At 38.4% G+C, this 20532-nt stretch overlaps 4 protein-coding genes and 2 pseudogenes across 7 annotated transcripts; 3 read left to right on the forward strand and 3 right to left on the reverse strand.

The window, feature by feature from the left end:
• The first annotated feature begins 6519 nt into the window (after positions 1–6519).
• LOC147921173 (fasciclin-like arabinogalactan protein 6) lies at positions 6520–7523 on the forward strand. Its single transcript, XM_087500359.1, has one exon. The coding sequence runs from the start codon at positions 6599–6601 to the stop codon at positions 7349–7351; it is 753 nt and encodes a 250-aa protein (XP_087356485.1). The 5' UTR covers positions 6520–6598; the 3' UTR covers positions 7352–7523.
• Positions 7524–7600: 77 nt separating this feature from the next.
• LOC104766772 (prohibitin-6, mitochondrial) lies at positions 7601–9609 on the forward strand. Its single transcript, XM_010490721.3, has 6 exons — positions 7601–7746; positions 7907–8086; positions 8353–8469; positions 8579–8749; positions 8861–9073; positions 9156–9609. Exons 2-6 carry the CDS (start codon positions 7922–7924, stop codon positions 9348–9350), a joined length of 861 nt encoding a protein of 286 aa, XP_010489023.1. The 5' UTR covers positions 7601–7746; positions 7907–7921; the 3' UTR covers positions 9351–9609.
• Positions 9610–9687: 78 nt separating this feature from the next.
• Positions 9688–11487, forward strand: LOC104766774 (pentatricopeptide repeat-containing protein At2g20540-like). 2 transcript variants are annotated; one of them, XM_019241498.2, is made up of 2 exons: positions 9688–10004; positions 10070–11487. In XM_019241498.2, the coding sequence occupies exons 1-2, from the start codon at positions 9807–9809 to the stop codon at positions 11399–11401; spliced, it is 1530 nt and encodes a 509-aa protein (XP_019097043.2). In that variant the 5' UTR covers positions 9688–9806; the 3' UTR covers positions 11402–11487. The 2 variants fall into 2 exon arrangements, with proteins under 2 accessions (XP_019097043.2, XP_010489024.2); XM_010490722.3 differs by having other exon boundaries at positions 9690–11487.
• Positions 11413–12917, reverse strand: LOC104766771 (uncharacterized; annotated as a pseudogene). The gene is made up of 3 exons (XR_015590390.1): positions 12810–12917; positions 12296–12707; positions 11413–12095 (listed from the first exon to the last, which is right to left on the reverse strand). The product of XR_015590390.1 is annotated as an uncharacterized LOC104766771 (transcript).
• Positions 12918–13576: 659 nt separating this feature from the next.
• LOC147921174 (uncharacterized) lies at positions 13577–15195 on the reverse strand (annotated as a pseudogene). Its single transcript, XR_015590391.1, has 3 exons — positions 14896–15195; positions 14372–14790; positions 13577–14189 (listed from the first exon to the last, which is right to left on the reverse strand). The product of XR_015590391.1 is annotated as an uncharacterized LOC147921174 (transcript).
• A 324-nt stretch (positions 15196–15519) lies between these two features.
• LOC147921175 (signaling peptide TAXIMIN 2) lies at positions 15520–16192 on the reverse strand. The gene is made up of 2 exons (XM_087503199.1): positions 16038–16192; positions 15520–15815 (listed from the first exon to the last, which is right to left on the reverse strand). Exons 1-2 carry the CDS (start codon positions 16133–16135, stop codon positions 15692–15694), a joined length of 222 nt encoding a protein of 73 aa, XP_087359325.1. The 5' UTR covers positions 16136–16192; the 3' UTR covers positions 15520–15691.
• Between the last annotated feature and the right edge of the window lie 4340 nt (positions 16193–20532).

Below are 20532 nucleotides of genomic sequence, written 5' to 3' on the forward strand. Positions count from 1 at the left end.
ATATTGAATTTGAACATCTTCTCCTAAGTAAGTTCAAAGGTTCGCCCTAGCCGCACTCTCTCTGGCACAACCACCGAGGTTCGTTTCCCCGGCGACGCTGAGTCCGATCGGTGTCGCTGGGCCTTTAGTTCTGTTTCTCCATTGTCCCCTCTGTCCTCTTAGCTCCGTTGATCTCTTTTTTAGTCCCCCCAGAGTCCATTGCAGATCCCAGATCTCGACTCTGAGCATGCTTCAGCTTCTTCCACCCCCTCCCTTCCCTTGGTATATGGTGAGTTCTCTCGCTGCTCTTGCCCCGCTGAGTTCCCAGCCACCGCCTTCCCGGTTTGAGATCCCCAAACGCCCCAACAGCCTCAGATTCCGCTCGTCTCACCGCCTCCTCTCGCAGTCAACATCGACATCTCTTCGCTCCTCGGATTCATTTCCTCTCACCCAATGTGCTATTTGGTTGCAGCTGGATAGGAGCTCTGTCTTGACGCTGGAGATGGTGAAGACTTGGACGCAAATATCTACATCCCCGGCGTTCCCTGTTTCACCCCTGATAATTCTTCGACCCAGGTTTGTGCTTTATTCTGTTATCGGAACCCTGGCAATTAGGTTGCTCTGTTTCATACATGGATTATACATGATTTGGAAGCTACTTCGACCCTCTAAAACTGGCTTGAACTCAACCCCTTTAGACCCATGTGTCTATTTTGTGTTTGGACATGCTCGACAGGATATCTCTGATTGTAGAACTTGCCTACTTAGAGCTGCACTTAAAAAATCTCTACCAAGCCCCAAATCCGAAGTACCAACCGTTCCTGCTTGGTCAAGTCGAGTTTCACTCGATAGCAGAATGTTGGTACCCTCTGATTTGCTTGAAACTCATTTGTGTCGAGACCAGTATCTTAGCTTGGTTTTGAGGACTGCAATGCTGAGCTCCTTTATTGATTCCAACTCGTCAATGTGGCGGTTTTTTACGCTTGCATCCTTTGTCCCTACTTGCTACCTATCACCAAATGGTCGACACATTCAGCTTCATCATGTACCCAGGTTTGAATCATCTCGGGGTGTCACTTATGAAGGAGACAACTTGGTGAAACTGGGCATTTATGATCCTACCTCTATGGAATGGGGGTTACTCATGTTTCACTAGCCTCTCTTCTCTATCTCGACCATGCTCAAAGCTTTCCAGAGTGCAAAGCATCTGCTTCTTGAAGTCTCCGCCTATAAGCTTGAAGACTAGTGGCATTATGACCACCGTTCCAAGTGGTTACCGCAACCTTTTCAAGCTTACCCCACCAAACCACAGAACCACCACCACCATGTTATTGACCGATAACCAGAGCACCCTTATCCTTGCTCTCATCCCTGGCAAAGCTTTTTCTTCAGCTGTAGCCCTTCACACTTCGCCGCGCAGTCTTAGACTCAAGACAGTGGTCATCGTCTTTTCCATTGATTTGATCATGAAAACCGCTTCGATACACCTTGATCTCACAGGTTCCAATATGCCTTATTGCATTTGGCTCATAACTCTCAAGCTTTTAATATCGTTTGCCTCTATCTCTCAGTGTACTTTTATTGTTTTTATCTTTGGAGTGTGTCCTCCTTTGCTATTGTGTAACCCAACCAACTCTCTTTATACGTTGATTTCTATCTAATAGAATGAAATATATAGTTGTCAAAAAAAAAAAGTAAAGAGAGACTCATTAGAAAAAAGTTTGGGAGAATATTATTAATTAAAATGGCTATCAATACAAAAACTTTAGTTGCATTTTGTTTTAGTGTACTCTTCGTTATATCTTCTGGTCATTGTCTTCCTTCAACTCCTGTTGGAAGTTCAAGTACTAACTGTTTATTATTATTTATAGCTTCACTTTCTGTAATTATGAAAATGATGATGATTTCACTATTTGTGAATTGGGTTATTAATATTAATTATTGTTAATCATGCATATGTAGGTTATGGAATAGAGCAGAGGGCAATGACGTGCTTCGAGGATACTGGCTGTTATAAAAAGCACTTAGCAGCCTGCGATCATTATTGTAAAGAAATAAGATTTAGTTACGGCATTTGTATTGGACTCAAATGTTGTTGTGTTGAAAGTACACCTACTCCTAGCTAACTAGCTAGTACGGCTCTCTATAATAAAAGATGATAATTGTAATCAAATGCATTGGTATGATCCGCTTAATAAATAAATCAATAATTTTAAATATACAGAAGAGCTAGAGCTGTGTAATTAAATCAATAATTTTGATGGAAGCATATCAAGATCGATTCCTATACGGAAAAAGTTGCAATTGATTAATTAATTCTGTGTTTATTTGGAAATGGGCAGTCTGAATGGCAAGCTCATACATCATCCAAGTCTGGCCCATGGAGGAAGGCAAAACCATACTCTCTATTCTCTAAACACAATTAATTGCTTGCAGAGATTTAAAACTGCTTCTTACATAGTTTCCCTTTTTTACTTCTGCAGATGTTGTCGTCAAAAGACATAAACTTCGTAGGGTATACATACAAGAACTTTAAGATTGTTAATGATTACCAAGTTCCTGGTCCTGGAATGGGTACAATACTTATACTTTGATCAATGGTTCTTGTATTTGATTTCAATTTTGTTTGAATGTTACTAAATGCTTTAATGTCTTTTTGTAGCAGAGATAAAGAAGAAGAAAAGGTACACAACAATCTCTTTTGTTGGTTCAACATTTGGCTATTTCCAAATCTTGAATATATGTGTGTGCATCAATTGGTTGTGTGTGTTTTTAACTGTTCCCATAGATAATGGACCATCGTAGACCTCATATTCATTAGAAACAACGTCGAGACCACCTTGTGATCGACCTCCTCCTGCTCCGGTTGTTCATGGAAGCTTTCTGAAACTTCTACCACCATAATAGGAAGTGAGGCCAAAACAAGAAAAAAGCTTGCTAAAAGTCAAGGTTGCGGATGAGTTATGTCCCAATGTTTTAGTCGGTAGCTAATATACAAACCGACCACCCCTGTTATCTTTGGACAAGACACAGTTCGATTCCTAAATTGACATGAAAAGTAGATGTATTAATATATAATCTTGTTTATAACTGTGCTAGCTTTTGCACAAAAAAAAAAAAAAAAAACTGTGCTAGCTAATAATAAAATTTGTGTTGAAGATAAAACTAAAGATACCTATTTTGTATATCCTACTTGAAAGCACATTTCCATTCCTATATAGGGAATATATGTTTCAGTTACTACAGTAAAACCTCTATAAATTAAACCAAGATATTTTATTAATATATAGTGATATTCTATAAATTAATAATAATTATATTATAGTGTAAATTAATAATTATTAATTTATAGATATATTTTTAATAGTTTAAATTTTAAATTTTTTGAATTAAGACAATTTTAGCAAAATAATATTAGACTTTCAGATTTTGTAAATTTTATGCTATTGGAATTGAATTTGTAATATATAGGAAACATTATTAACAATAAATTACAAATACAATAGACAAATTAACTTATACACATAACATACATAAATTCAAATTTATGAATAATAATATTAATTGTTGTATTTTAATAGTCAATCAAACAACCAAAAATGTGAATGATGGATATCTAAAAACTTTTAAAAAATTAGCTATTTTTGTGACATATTACAGAATATTTTATATCATTATAGTTTGAAAATACAACTTAACAACTGTTTTATAGATATGAGCTATAAGAGAAATATATATTATTATATCAGCATATATATATAAATTTACATGTTTATTAATTTATGATATTATTGGGACCATATTTTACATGGGGATTTCAAAAAATTTATTATCTTATCGAATTCTATTATTTTTTACACTTGTCCGACCTGAGACTAGCAAAATTTATTAATTTATAGAGGTTTTACTGTATAACACTAACAATTAATTTTAATTTCTCACCATTTAAAATGATGCACAATTAACACACTTTTAGCGTTAGCGTTACATTTAAAATTTTTGAACAGCATTTTGGTCAATTAATGACTTCTGAAACTGCTATTTGCGGTTGTTTTGTTCATAGGTTTTTTGTTACCTCAAATATCAGATTAAATCATTGCAAATTAGTCCTACCGAAGGAGTAAACCATAATTATATTTTTTTATCTGAGAGTGATTGTGAAACATGAAATCAAGCACTACAAAAAGCAAAACCAAAAGAAAGGAAAATGCATCTCCAAACAAAATGTCTAATTAGATGATTTGAATATATTAGAGCTCACCTTGTTCAGAAGTCTAGTCTTTACCGACATATACTTGGCCTCATAGGCATTCAATGATTACCAATCCTTCTTCTCCTTTGAAGACAAAACTTTCCATTGTTCATTCACAAATTCCTCATCAGTAGTGAGGGCCATATTTGCGATTGCACCAGGAATGAACGATCACTCAAACCAATTCATCTTGAAAGAGTTAGACTCCCAAATCATATTAGCAAGTTGGGAACATGTCATACAGTGGGCTTGGGTAAATGGTTTCTTTTTCTATTTTCCCACATACTTTTTCTTCAACCATCTGATTTTGCCACTCAATTGCTTCATACTCTTAATCTCAAAAGACATAGAGTTATATTGGCTTGTGAAGGCTTCACAGGTTCTGGAACGGACGCCACAACCGGAGGAGATGGTCCCCTTTCTTCTTCAAAGTCGTCCGACCGTCATCTTCTTCAGAGGCAGCTTCCTCGTCCGAGCCGGCTTCATCGTCGCTGGAAGATTCTTCTTATGGATCTGGAACCGATGCCACTTCCCTCAGTTTCTTCAACGCCAATTCATTCGCTTGATTATCCTTTGTCATTGTAGAGAGAGATAACGAGAACCGAGAGATAGAGAGAAAACCTTTTGGAATCGAATTTAGGGTTTATGCTATAGATCGAGGGAAGTCCGGTTGGGTGAGACTTGTTTTATCTAAACCAGAAATAACCAACTATATACATAAAACTTCTACAAATTAATAATATTGGGGCCAAGATATTTTATTAATTTATAGTGATATAAATTTATCTATAAATAATAAATTAATAATAATTATTTTATTTTTATAGTGTAAATTATAATTATTAATTTATAGATATATTTTTAATAGTTTAAATTTTAAAAATTTTGAATTAAGACAATTTTAGCAAAATAATATTAGACTTTCAGATTTTGTAAATTTTATGGTATTGGAATTGAATTTGTAATATATAGAAAACATTATTAACAATAAATTACAAATACAATAGACAAATTCACTTATATACATAACATACAGAAAAGTTAAATTTATGAACAATAATATCAATTGTTGTATTTTAATAGTCAATCAAACAACCAAAAATGTAAATGATGGATATCTAGAAATTAAAAACTTAAAAAAATTTAGCTATTTTTGTGACATGTTACAAAATATTTTATATCATTATAGTTTGAAAATACAACTTAACAACTGTTTTATATATATGAGCTTTAAGAGAAACATACATTATTATATCAGCAAATATATATGTAAATTTACATGATTATTAGTTTATGATATTATTGAGACCATATTTTACATGGGAATTTCAAAAAAAATATTATTATATTGACCCGACCTGAGTTTAACAAAAATTATTAATTTATAGTGTTTATTAATTTTATAGAGTATTAATTTATAGAGATTTTACTGTATTTATTTATTTAGGGTGTGAATGGTTGCAGTGGTTGGAGCGGACAAATCCATCTTCGGACTAGACCGTTTTTTATTTACCATTCATTATGCTTAGTCCGCAGTGGTGCGGTCTATAGAAAACAGAAACAAAACTGCAGCGGTCCAACTGCGGACCGTTTTTTCTTACAAATAGAGTTGGATTGCAGCGGTCCATTGTCCACATTTAAAACAAAGCGATCTAATCCACAGACAGATTTGTCCGCTGTTACCATTCAGACCCTTAGAGTTTCCTTATAACCTTTAATGATGTTGCAAAGAAAATCCCAGAAAGATGTATATCCGCCCTATTGTGGTACTATTTGAGCTAGACGCAAAAGCTACTCACGTTTATTGATTGAGTCCAAGTCCAATCTAGTATTCAAAAATTACCATTTTGTTTTTTTTTTGTTCTCAACCAAATGTCATGTAGAGCAGTTTCGGACATGACCCTCACGTTGCCCCGTCAATGCCAGACTATATTTTTGACGATTCATATATACACACCTAGCCACTCAAAAAAATAATTAAGAAATTTTTAAAACGTAACGATATTCATGAACCATGACCGCCTACCATTTTTAAGTTTTTCTTTTATTGTTGTAAATTTGTAATGTAACTGGCAAACCATGAGCTTTGTAAATATAAATAGAACTATTTTTGTCAACGTTAGTGTTTTGCATTTCTTAATAATAAACATTATCATATAATTGTTGAACAAGCTAATTGTTATAAAAAAATAACAATGAATCAAGTACTTACTTTCGCAAGTCACACACACATATACAGACATGTCACCTTAAATGCCCATACATAAACTCTTTCTATATATACCTCACAAGACTTAAATCTTAGCAGACGCACTGAAACACACAAATAAAGAAAGACAAGAAAACAACATAAGTATATACAAAGCCATGTCCTCATCTATATACTCATATGTTGTCCTCTTCTTCTTATTTTCCATCGTCCCATACATCCAAAGCCAACCTATTGCTCCAGCTCCGACTACTGAAACAAGTCCCATCAATCTCACAGCGATTCTTGAAACTGGTCACCAGTTTACTACATTCATGCGACTCCTCAACACAACTCAAGTCGGATTTCAGGTAAGCGTTCAACTCAATAGCTCTGATCAAGGGATGACTATATTTGCTCCAACAGATAACGCATTCAACAACCTTAAACCCGGAACCCTAAACGGACTCACATACCAACAACAAATCCAGCTTATGCTCTACCATATCATTCCAAAATACTACTCTCTAAGTGATCTTCTCTTAGCAAGTAATCCCGTTAGAACTCAGGCTACGGGACAAGAAGGAGGCGTCTTTGGGTTAAATTTCACAGGGCAAGCACAAAGCAACCAAGTGAATGTTTCAACCGGCGTTGTTGAGACTCGGATCAGTAATGCATTACGACAACAGTTTCCTCTAGGCATTTACGTCGTGGACAAGGTGTTGTTGCCGGAAGAGTTGTTCGGAACAAAGAACACACCCACGGGAGCTCCGGCCCCGAAACCCATTACTTCGTCGCCTGATGCCGATTCTCCGGCTGTTGATGAAGAGCACAAATCCTCCGGATCAAGTGTGAAGAGGACAAGTCTAGGGGTTGTTCTTGGCTTTGTATGGTTTTGTTGTTCGGTTATATATATTTTTTTGAAGCTTTAACTAAAAGCTGAGAAACATTCCCAAGTAACAACTATTTTATTTGCATGATTGATTTGATTCACCTATGTGTTGGAATATCTGCTTTGTAGTAATTTTCTTAATCTTTTTATGTTTGTCAACAAATGAGAATTGTTTTTATTACAAAAAGAAAAAAAGATGAGATATTTGTGAATTGACTAATGGGCTTGAATAAAAAACTTGGGCCCAAAGATCTCTCCAATAACAGAAATTGCCTGATCGACCAAAAAAAAAATTCAACAAAATCCTGATTGCTCCTGGAGCTTTTAAACCCTAACCTAACCCCTCTCTCTCTCTCTCTCTCTCTCTCTCTCTGCTTCTCTCTTCTCCTTTCTCTCAGGTACTTCCATTTTAGATCGGATTCGGAGTTTAAGCAAGTAAGCCTTCTGATTCTTGTGCTCCAATTTTTTTCTGGTTTCGTTTCAGCTAATTCCGCAGATCATTTTTGTTTTCTATATCGTCGATCCAAGAATGTCAAATCTCCATGATCAGTCTCTCTGCCTTGGATTTTGATTCTGGTGTTCGTAAAATTGGCAGGTGTTGGTGAAAACGATGAATTTCAAGAATATCAAAGCTCCCAAGGGTCCTGGTGGTGGTGTTATAGCTGCGGTGGTTATTGGTGGTCTCGGTCTTTACGGCGCTACGCACTCTCTCTACAATGTCGATGGAGGTCATCGAGCTATTGTCTTCAACCGCCTTGTTGGTATCAAAGACAAGGTTAGTCCCTGCCAAAAAAAAAAAATATGGTTTCCTCTGAATCTTTAAATTGAATATTCGCCTTAGTTTCAACAATTGTGTCTTTTGTGTTTGTGACATCAACCTGAAGTTAGGTTAGGCTTAGCGTTAGTAGTGAGTCTTGTGTTTGTGGCATCTAGGTTAAGTTTACAAGGTTGATTTGTTAGTCTAGATTTGTAACAGTCAATCTTGATGCACTATATATATATATGTATATATATATAATCTTTGCTTGCTTGATTATGTAGGTGTACCCTGAGGGCACTCACCTTATGATTCCGTGGTTCGAGAGGCCAATCATCTATGACGTTCGTGCGAAACCTTACCTAGTTGAGAGTACTTCCGGGAGCCGTGATCTCCAGATGGTACTTTGCTTCCTTCCCTTGTTATAGTAATGGATTATATCAGGTTGTGTGGTTTTGGTCTATGAACTATACATGATAAGCTTGTGTTGTGTGGGATTGAAACATTCAGGTCAAAATTGGACTTAGGGTTCTTACCCGTCCTATGGCTGACCAACTACCTGAGGTATACAGAGCTCTTGGTGAGAATTACAGAGAGAGAGTTTTGCCTTCTATTATCCACGAGACCTTGAAAGCTGTGGTTGCTCAGTACAATGCGAGCCAGCTTATTACTCAGAGAGAGGTTAGCTAATTGGCTGTAAATACATGTCATTGATTCCCTTCTTTCATGGTAAATTAATTTCCCTTTTTAAATGGATGAGTTTTTTTTTTTGTTCTTTGGTGTTTTTTTAAGTCGGTGAGTAGAGAAATCAGGAAAATCTTAACTGCACGAGCTGCATACTTCCACATTGCGCTGGATGATGTGTCCATCACAGGCTTGACATTTGGAAAGGAGTTCACTGCAGCCATAGAAGGAAAGCAGGTGGCAGCTCAGGAGGCTGAGCGGGCTAAGTTCATTGTGGAAAAAGCTGAACAGGACAAGAGAAGTGCCGTTATTCGTGCTGAGGTGCGGATAATTCTTTTCCCTTTTCAATAACCCTATATTGGTAAAATCTTGCTAAGCGATGTTTCTGTGGGAGTGTTTGTAGGGAGAAGCCAAGAGTGCTCAGCTCATAGGTCAAGCAATCGCAAACAACCAAGCGTTCTTAACACTGAGGAAGATCGAAGCAGCTAGAGAGATCGCACAAACCATCTCAAAATCGGCAAACAAGGTCTACTTGAGCTCTGACGACCTCCTGCTTAACCTGCAGGCGATGGACCTTGATGTGAAGGCCAAGAAGTAGAAGAAGATGATATGACTAAACCACACCAGAGCTCTCTCTTCCATAATTGTCTTTCGGATTCTTGGACCAAAAGCTGTGAATGAAGACAGTACGGATTCTTCAGAGTAACTATTTCTGTATTGTGCGTTTGCAGTTTCTTTTCAGAGATCAAGACAAAAAGATCGAATTATTGACAAGTTCTTTTTTTTTGTTTTTGTATGTGAGCAAAAGTTACAAGTTCTTTAAATTTGGAAATAATAATGTGTGCACATTACACAAAGCTGAAATGTTATAGTCTGTGACAGAATTGATAATGGGCCTGGAAATGAAACTGGGCTTTTGGCTTACGTATAGTGAATCCAGACAACACATCTGTGTTTAACGGCGGTTTGGTCGGAGCCAATTGACTCTACACCACCGCGAGCCTCTTCTTCTCGTGGCGTCGGTGCTTTCAAAAGCTGGCTTTAATGGCGTTTCATGGAATTAGAGAAGTTGAGAACTATTTTGTACCTCTTCTACAGCGATTCAAAAGCCGAAAGGAATGGAAGAAGATTCATGCCTGCATCATCATACATGGGTTGTCACAAAGCAGCTTCATGGTCACTAAAATGGTGGATTCTTGTGATAAGATTGGAGATATGGAGTATGCTACACGTCTTTTTAATCAAGTATCGAGTCCTAATGTCTTCTTATATAACTCCATCATTCGCGCCTATACACACCATTCCTTGTACTGCGAGGTGATTCGTACATATAGGCAACTGCTCAGGAAGTGCATCGAGTTACCAGATCGGTTCACGTTTCCGTTTATGTTTAAATCTTGCGCGAGTCTTGGATCATGTTATTTAGGTAAGCAAGTTCACGGTCATCTCTGCAAATTCGGGCCTAAGTTCCATGTTGTGACTGAGAATGCGCTCATAGATATGTACATGAAGTTTGATGATCTTGCTGATGCGCATAAAGTGTTTGATGATATGTCTGAGAGAGATGTTATATCTTGGAATAGTTTGCTTTCTGGATATGCACGGCTTGGGCAGATGAAGAAAGCAAAAGGTTTGTTTCATTGTATGCCTGATAAAACGATTGTGTCTTGGACTGCGATGATCTCTGGGTATACTGGGATTGGTTGTTATGTAGAGGCCATGGCTTTTTTCCGTGAAATGCAGTTAGCTGGTATTGAGCCTGATGAGATCAGTCTCGTTTCTGTTTTACCGTCGTGTGCTCATCTTGGATCTCTGGAGCTTGGGAAATGGATCCATATGTATGCAGAGAGAAGAGGATTCCTGAAACAGACTGGTGTTTGCAATGCTCTTATTGAAATGTACTCGAAATGTGGTATGATTAGTCAAGCTATCCAATTGTTCGACCAAATGAAAATGAAAGATGTTATATCATGGAGTACAATGATCTCAGGATATGCACATCACGGGAATGCTCATGGGGCAATTGAAACATTCAATGGAATGCAGAGAGCCAAAGTGAAGCCTAATGGGATCACGTTTATTGGTCTTTTATCAGCTTGTTCACATGTTGGTCTGTGGCAAGAAGGGTTGACGTACTTTGATATGATGAGACAAGATTATCAAATAGAACCCAAGATTGAACACTATGGTTGTTTGATTGATGTTTTGGCTAGAGCGGGAAAACTGGACCGAGCTCTTGAAATAACAAAGACAATGCCGGTGAAACCCGACTCAAAGATATGGGGTTCATTGTTGAGCTCTTGCAAAACACAGGGGAAACTTGATGTTGCATTGGTTGCAATGGATCATCTTGTCGAGCTAGAGCCGGAGGATATGGGGAATTATGTTTTGCTTGCCAATATTTACGCAGATTTGGGAAAATGGGAGGATGTGTCGAGATTGAGAAAGATTATAAGGAACGGAAATATGAAGAAAACGCCAGGTTGTAGTTTGATTGAAGTGAACAACATTGTTCAGGAATTCGTTGCAGGAGATAACAGTAAACCTTTTTGGGCTGAGATATCTATAGTGCTGCAACTGTTTACTTCACATCAGGATCAAGATGTGATCAAAAGCAACAATGCTCTTGCATATATAGGTATGGTTTAATAGCGTTTGAATTGTGGAAAAGTAGCGATCAGAAAGGCCACAACTGTATTTTTTTTATCATACATATGTTACAAATCGATCAGAAAGGTCACAAGAGTACTCACTCAATCATACATATGTTACAAAATGATCAGAAAGGTCCCAACAGTATTTATTCGGAATCTCAGCCATCTCCAACAAGATATATAGAAGCTTCGATCTTCTTGTTCCTCTCGTATTCTACATTGTTTTGTCTGGAATGGGCTGGTTTTAACCCAAATCATTCGAGAAGTTTCTTCAACCCTATCTTCTGCTCTGAGGTTAAGCTTGTAGGGAACTTGATGTTAAATTTGATCCTCAAGTTACCTTTCTTAGTCTGGTCTTTCTGCAACGGCATTCCTTCCATTGGAACCACTTCTTCGTACTCGGGATGGATCACACAGTTGACTGGGATTGTCAGTCTCCGACCATCAAGTGTAGTCAGGTTGATGGTGTAGCCGGTAAAGGCCTCGAGAACTGAGATCTTCAGAGTGACTACGAGGTCGTTACCCTCTCGAGTGAAAACCGGATGAGGCTTTTCATCGATGATGAAGACTAAATCCGCTGGAATCACACCAGGTTGCTTATTTCCTTTCTCAGGGAATGTATCTTTGTGCCTTTCTTCCACCCCAGTTTCACATCAACAGTCAAAATCTCTTCTACCTGCATCGTCTTGCTTCAAGTTTTTTCAAAAGAAAAACACTGGTCAGCCAATGCGATTTTTGCCACTTAACAAGGTTATGAACTATGATCAAGGCTCTGCTTTCACTATTTATTAACAGACAAATGCTCTATTAACGCTGTCTTAAGTGAGTGGCTAACCTAAAGAGTTCCACTTTTTGTTCACAGATAAGACATCGCATGATCATGACTTACCCAATGACATCAGCAATCTCCCTGGAGATCTTCATCTTCTTTGTGGTTCCTTTGTAAAGATGTTCAAGGCTACAAGGCAACTTTTTTTTCAATAGGAGCTGCCTTCCTAGCTCCACCGTGATGCAATGAGCCGTCACCACCATCTCCTCCTTTGCTGCTATCACCAGCAGCAGCAGCAGCAGAAGGGCTAGAGACCCCAAAGAAACTCAGTATATATATCAGCCTCACGTCTGGGAGCAGAAGGGCTAGAGGCCCCAAAGTAGTCAGCATATATACCATCCGCATTTCTCGGACCAGAAGGGATAGAGGCACCAAAGAACTCGGCAAATATATCGTCCTCACTTCTCGGGTGACTCATGTTTCTTCTCAGACAGAGTGTGGAAGATTTATGTGGAATGTTCCTGAAATCGTTCTGAAAATAATGAGATTAGTACAATCCGTTCAAGAGACTTACCGTGAGCTGAGGAAAGGAGAAATCGCAACCAAAAAAGTGAGTTGTGCAGAGAATTATCACCTCTGATGATGATGATGACAAAGGATGAATCGCTCTAAGAGTAAAGTAGGAAAGGAGAGAGCATAGAATACTGTTTAATCTGATAGTACATAAAGAGTACTCTTGCATTATTGAACCAACTTACTTTATTGACCGGCGCAAACCCGACTTGGTTTAATTAAAAAAGAGATGAGTGAATGAAACAAACAAACAATATACAGGGATTGAGTGTTATGTAGAGAGGCTAGCTATGGATTTTTTTCCGGCAGAATGCAATTAACTGGCATTGAGGCCTGTTCCCATCTTGGATCTCTATAGCTTGGGAGATGGATCCATATGTATTCAGAGAGAAGAAGATTTCTGAAGCAAACTAGTGTTTGCAAATGCTTTTATTGAAATGTATACTCGCGTTGACCAAAAAAAAAAAAAAAGAACTGTACTCGACATGTAGTATGGTCAGCCAAGCTATCCGATGATCAAATTAACGGGAAAGATGTAATATCAGGGAGTATAATGATCTCAGGGTATGCACACATCACGGGAATGTTCATCAAGCTATTGAGACATTCAATGAAATGCAGAGAGAAAAGAAGCGTATTGGGATCACATGGTGATGAGACAAGATCATCAAATATACGGCTGTTTGTTTGATTGATGTTTTGGCAAGAGCGGGAAAACTGGAACGAGCTGTTGAAAATAACAAAGACAATGCCGGTGAACCTGTTTCGAAGATATGGGGTTCTTGCCTTCTTGGTGTGGCAATGCTGTCGTGTTTAATAGCGTTTGGGTTATAGGAAAAAAAGCAACAAAATTTATTAGGAGGTATTCAATCGTACATATGGTACAAATCGATCAAAACAGTATATTTTAATCACAATCTCTGTGATTTACAACAGTACATCTAGAAGCTTTGATCCTCTGGTTCTCTCCTCTGATCTCTGTAACGTGGTGAGTATACTCAAAACTCAGCCGAGAAGTTTCTTCACTCCTGTCTTCTGCTCTGAGGTTAATCTTGTAGGAAACTTGATGTTGAACTTGATCCTCAAGTTTCCTTTCTTAGTCTGGTCTTTCTGCAATGGCATTCCTTCCTTTGGAACCACTTCCTCGTACTCGGGACTGATCACGCTGGTGACTGGGATAGTCAACCTCCGACCATCAAGTGTAGTCAGGCTCACTGTGTAGCCGGTCAAGGCCTCGACAAGTGAAATCTTCTGTGTGACTACAAGGTCGTTACCCTCTCGAGTGAAGACCGGGTGAGGCTTCTCGTCGATGATGAAGACTAAATCCGCTGGAATCACACCGGGTTGCTCATTGCCTTTCTCTGGGAATGTGATCTTTGTGCCTTTCTTCCACCCTGGTTTCACATCAATGGTCAATATCTCTTCCACCTGCATAGTCTTGCTGCAAACAAAAAAAATCACACACACAAACCGTTCAGCCTAATCACTAAACAAGGTTATGAACTACGACCAATACTCTGCTTTCACTATGAAACTACACAGGACAAACGCCCTAAGCGAATTAGCCTATTTCTACATACAAGCTAACCTAAAGGGTTCCATTTGGGTTCGATCATGACTTACCCGCTCACATCAGCAATCTCCCTGGAGATCCTCATCTTCTTGGTGGTTCCTTTGTAAAGATCTTCAAGACTACAAGGCAGCTTGTTTTCAATAGGAGCGGCCTTCCTAGGTCCCCGTGATGGACGGAGCCACCACCGCCTCCTCCTTCGCCGAAAGAGGCAAACATATCATCACCAAACATACTGCTAGAGAACCGTGTACCTCTTCCTCCACCACCACCACCACCAAACGGGCTAGAGAAGCCAAAGAACTCTGCAAATATGTCATCCGCACTTCTAGGGTTGAACCTGAAGGACGTAGGACCATCACCGGTAGAGAAATAAGTGGCTCCACCAGCGTCCGGAGGTGGCACATTCCCTTTCAAACCTTCCTCCCCCATATTGATCATATACAGCTTTCTTCTGAGGATCGCTTAGAACCTATTAAGCATCCAGACAATCAAGTCATCATTAGCAAACACGCCTATTCATTAAGACAAGAATTGAATTAATTAAATACAGAATTTACATATATGGATAAGATACCTCGTAAGCTTCGGAGATCTGCTTGAACTTAGCTTCCGCGTCTTTTTTGTTGTTGGGGTTTTTGTCGGGGTGCCACTTCATGGCGAGTTTTCGATAAGCTTTCTTAAGATCATCGTCACTGGCGCTGCGATCAACTTGGAGGACTTTGTAATAATCCACTCCCATCCGACCTTCTTCCTCTTCTCTCTTTCGCTTCTTCACTTTTCCTGATATTTCTTAGTAATTGTTCTGAAAAAGACTGATGAACCGTGCTCTGTTTTGGTTTGGTTGAAGAAGATAAGAAGAGTTTGTTGTTTGGTCTTAAAAACAAACACACGGACTCGTGTACTTTTCTTCTCAGAGTGTTGAGAACTCTGTCGAATGTTCCAGAACTTGTCTGGTCTTTTAAAACTGATTTTTTGGTGACGGGTCGGTGACGCGTGCCTTCTCTTATCATCATCGTAACGCATTCCATTCCAAAGTGTGTTGGTGGTTTGTATACGTTACCGTATCTAATCTATAGCCCGTTATGCTGTATTGGACTTAAAGTGGGCTTTTAATAATAATTAGTTATGGATTAATAATTTAATTATTAGGATAATTGTTTTCGTGATCACAATAATTGTCTCTTAGCAAAATAAGCAGTTAACTAATTTTTTTTATTTTTTTTAAACAAAGAGAAAATTACACATAATCACAAGAAGAAGGAATGAAAGAAATAATAATTAGTAAATAAATAAAAAATAAATAAAAACAAATAAAAAGAAGAACATTAATAATAAAAATAAGATCAAAGAAGTGTTCCTGTTTCTGGATGTTAACAAGGAATGGAGTGGGTAAACCAACGGAGGACATTGACAGGAAGTTTGATGAGAGACACAGCGAAGTTGGCCAGCGCAGCGAAACAGAAGCAACATGGGCACAAACAACTCAATATTGTCCTGCAAATTTTTTTTTTTCCATTACAATATTATTAATTCACAATTTTAAATAACAATTCTTAAATAAAAAAATTTATGTAGTCGAGATCTCTCATCTGGGGTTGATTGTTAAGATGAAGAACATTCATAAGCGATATATTCAAGAATGAGGATTGGAAAAAAGGAAGTAAGTGTACTGGATCTAAACATAAAAAAGAAAATAGAGAAACGATCGATGTGTACCCAATGATCCAGATGACAGCACCAACGAGAGAGAGAACGAGGGCAACAAGAGCAAATGGTAATCCTAGTAAGAAGCCTAGAGGTCTACATTCTCCCATAGCTGCTCTTTCAGAGATTTTTGCTAGACAAGTTTTAGTTGTTCTGTTTCTTTTAGAAAATAGCAAGAGAAAGCACTAAAAATAAAATTAAAGTTGTTGTAAAACACTTGTGGACTCCATAGACCGGTCCGCTTACAGTCCGTTAGGACATGGCCTTACGGCCCATTTACTGTCCGCACATGTACGGCCCATCGGCCATAGCTTTACGGCCCATGGCCATTGCTTTACGGCCCATGACCTATCTTATGTACTCGATTGCTTTATGGGCTTTAGCCCTTGTACTCCTATTATATATACTTGTAACCTCGACATTAATCAATAAGACTAAGAGATTTTCGTCCCCTAAACTCTCTAGTTTACAACACGTTATCAGCACGATAGCCTCTAACCCTAAACCCTAAAGCAGCCGCCGTCTCCTAAAAACCCTATAAACCCTAAACCGCCGCCGTTCACCCTTCTCTTTCAAACAAAACCCTAAAACCGTCGCTGTTCTTCCTTCTGTTCGAAACTAAGTACTTTGTTTCGAAGATCTCTTTGTGTTCACGAGCAAACCTTAGCTCGTGATCAAGTTCTACCCACAACTTGTTCGAGGTTCGTGGTTCGCGGTTCCGGGGTGAGCATAGTACGTGAGCGGTCAGGGATCTGTTCGTGGGAAGCTGTTGCGGATCTGTTCGTGGAAGCTGCTGCGGATCTGTTCGTGGTTCGTGGTCCATACAAGTTCGAGGTTCGTGAGAGATATCTGAGGTCTTTAGCTCCCAGATCAAAACCAGTCAGACCCTAATTGGTGAAAGGTAATTAAGATCTAAAACTCTCTTAGAACCATATAATCGAATCTGAACCCTAACAGCTATTAAACCATAAAACATCCAAGTATACAAACAAACAAATCTTAAGAGTTCTATTCTTGTAAAACTTTAAAATCGGTTGCATAGGACTGTTAGATTGTTTGTGAATTGCACCAAAAGATATCAAGCTTGAATTTGGTTGATTGATTATTATTGCTTGATTGATTGTTGCATAAGAACCTAGAACTAAATTTGTTAGATTCATAAGATGTTAATCAAACTGTTCTAGGAGATTTAAAACTTGGTTGTTCATCGCATCATAATGAAATCGGATTATGCATAGGGTATTAAAGAACCAATAATTGCATAAATTGTTAGAGTTGCATGAACATTAATATCAAATTGGATAGACTTGTTTAGGACTGTTGAATTCGGAATTTCCATAGAAACAATATAGGATCAATTATAAACATAAAACTGTTCTTGTAAATTAAGAAAAAAAGTTCGGATCCTAAAACTATGAAATTCGAAAATCATAGAACTGTTCTAGGTTGCTAGAACTTTCAGGATAACTTCCAAATTTAATTTGGTAATTATCCTAAAATTTAAATAAAATATTTCCTAAAACTTGTCTTAATCCTAAACTTAAGAAAAGGAAATCTTATCTAGAAAAAGGAAATTATTGCATGCATGCTAGTTCCTATCTAGGTTTGTTGTTCATGCATATTAAGCCACGAAATTGAGTAGAATAAAGGCATGTTTCGGTCTCAAATACCGCATGACCTAAGTTCAAAATTATAAGTAAAGGCAAGGCATGTTTCGGTCTCAAATACCGCATGACTAAGACTAAAATGATTCCATGGTTCGGTCTTAAACACCGCATGGCATGATCCAAATGAATTACATGGTTCGGTCTTAAAAACCGCATGATATAATCGGGTGCATGTTTTGTAAAATCAAAGTACCTATGTGAGTGTATTAAGGATGATAATGGTTGCACTAAAAGAATAAATGTAAGGCAATTTTGCATACACACCATCACCTTGCTGAGAGTCTCAAGGACCAAGTATCATACCATTGAGAATCTTATTGACCTTTGGACAGAGTTGAAAAACAATATGGACACCAATAGATGGTGGTCCTACCAAAGGCTCAATTCGAAAAACCTAAGGATCCAGGAATTCCAATCCATGGATGAGTATAACTCAGAGCTTTTAAGATTGTCTCAATCCTAAGGTTGTGTGGTACTGAAGTCACGGAGAGAGAGTTACTAGAGAAGACTTTGTCTACTTTTAGTACTCACAATATAGTACTTCAGCAACAGTACCGTGAAAATGAGCTGTTGATGAATAGTGCTATGAGACCTCCCGGTACAACCCTATTACCGGAAACACAGAAGGTTGATGTGGCAAAACAGAATGAGCCTAAACAGCCTAAAGAGCCCAAGGAGACCAACTACGTTCACAGGAAAAGACACTATGGCCGTGGCCGTGGGTGGCAGAGGACGTGGTGGTCGTTGGGGCCAGGCAATCTGTTTTGATGGTTACGGCCATGGTGGTCGTGACCGCGGTGGGTAGGGGCCGTGGGTCCTTTAAAACCGCAAATCAAGGCTAAATCGGTTTGTCACCGATGTGTAAATGAAAAGTGCAATGAAGCTCACAAGGTTGACATGACAAAGAAAAATCCTAAAGAGCCTAAAGAGCCAAAGAGACTAATGAGTCCATCTATGTCCATAGAGACAAGTATGGCCATGGCCGAGGAAGAAGTGGACATGGTGGTCCTGGTCGTGGGACTTACCAAAGACATAATTATGATGGTCAAGGCTATAGAAACCGATTAGGCTTCGGCCGTGGTCGGGGTAAAGGCCGCGGGTTATCTAAAACCCGCAACATAAGACCAAGTCCACTTGTAATAATAATTATGGTATAGAAAACCATAAGATAAAGACATGCAAAACTCCTAAATTGGATTATGAGATTTTGATTGCCTAAAGAAAAATATTTAAACTCATGTGGTGTATTAATTTAATTTCTATGCTTTGAATTTTGATTGAATTATTATTTTTGATTTAAATCCAATTATTTTATTTCCTTTTAATATATATTAAAACATAAATTCTTGTCCATTATTGGAAATGGTTAAGGACAAGAAAATAAGTGTGGTGGATAGTGGATTAAGCCACACAAAGCCAATATTAGCAAAGATAAGCGGGTATAGCAAGCCTAAGTGAAGGCTACGGCCAGGCATATATTTTATGGCACACATTTTAAACTAAGTGTTGCATTATAATCACCCAGCTCTAAGAGAAGCTTGAGCTTTAAGGACATTCATTTGAATGATTTCCATATTGTAACCAAGGGTGAAGGAACTAAAGAATTCCTATACATTACTGAAAATGTAACGGCCAAAAGAAGGTCCGAGAGACTATACCTGCACTAGCCACTGGTTTATACCATGCTAGGATAAACATGATAGAAGCTAACATGGCTAAGCAAAAAATGTTCACTGAACAATTCACTCTATGGCATGACCGGTTAGGCCACCCGGGTTCGAACATGATGCGTAAAGTAATTAAGAGTTCAAATGGGCACAACCTTAAAGAAAAAAGAGTTTTCCCTAAAAATCTCACTTGTATAGCATATGCACAAGGGAAACTCATTACAAGACCATCACCAGTAAAAGTCACAAAAGAGACTTTGCATTTTCTGGAAAGGATACAAGGTGACATATGTGGACCAATACACCCACCTTGTGGGTCGTTTAGATATTTCATGGTTATGATCGATGCATCAACCAGATGGTCTCACGTATGCTTGTTATCCACAAGGAACCTAGCATTTGCTAGGCTGTTGGCTCAAATCATAAGATTAAGAGCACATTTTCCAGACTTTCCACTAAAGACTATACGTCTAGATAATGCTGGTGAATTTACATCCCAAGCGTTTAATGATTACTGTATGTCCATGGGGGTGAGTGTGGAACATCCTGTGGCACATGTCTATACACAAAACGGATTAGCTGAATCCTTCATTAAACGTATACAATTAATAGCTCGACCATTGTTAATGAGATCGAAGCTTCCTGTGTCGGCTTGGGGACACGCGGTCTTACATGCAGCAGAACTCATACGCATCAGGCCATCTAGTGAACACATATATTCACCATCCCAACTATTATTGGGTCAAGAGCCAGACTTATCCCATCTCAAAACATTTGGTTGTGCCGTTTATACACCCGTTGCTCCACCCACAGAGAACTAAGATGGGACCTCAAAGGAGGATGGGAATATATGTGGGATATGAGTCTCCCACCATAATAAAGTATCTTGAGCCATTGACAGGGGATCTATTTAAGGCCAGATACGTGGACTGTCAATTCGTTGAGTCCGAATTCCCTACTATAGGTGGTGAGACCGGCAAAGCTGGTCAAAGAATTAACATAGAATCAAACATCCTTAAATTGGCAAGATCCTCGAACTCTAGCATGTGATGCAGAGGTTCAAAAGATTATACATTTACAACAGCTAGCTAATCAATTGCCAGATTCCTTTGATGACCCAAAGAGAGTAACAAAATCGTACATACCAGCTTGCAATGCACCAGTATGTATTGA

Source organism: Camelina sativa, chromosome 19 (genome assembly GCF_030686135.1).
Source record: "Camelina sativa cultivar CO46 ecotype springtype chromosome 19, ASM3068613v1".
Classification (NCBI taxonomy): Eukaryota; Viridiplantae; Streptophyta; class Magnoliopsida; order Brassicales; family Brassicaceae; genus Camelina; species Camelina sativa.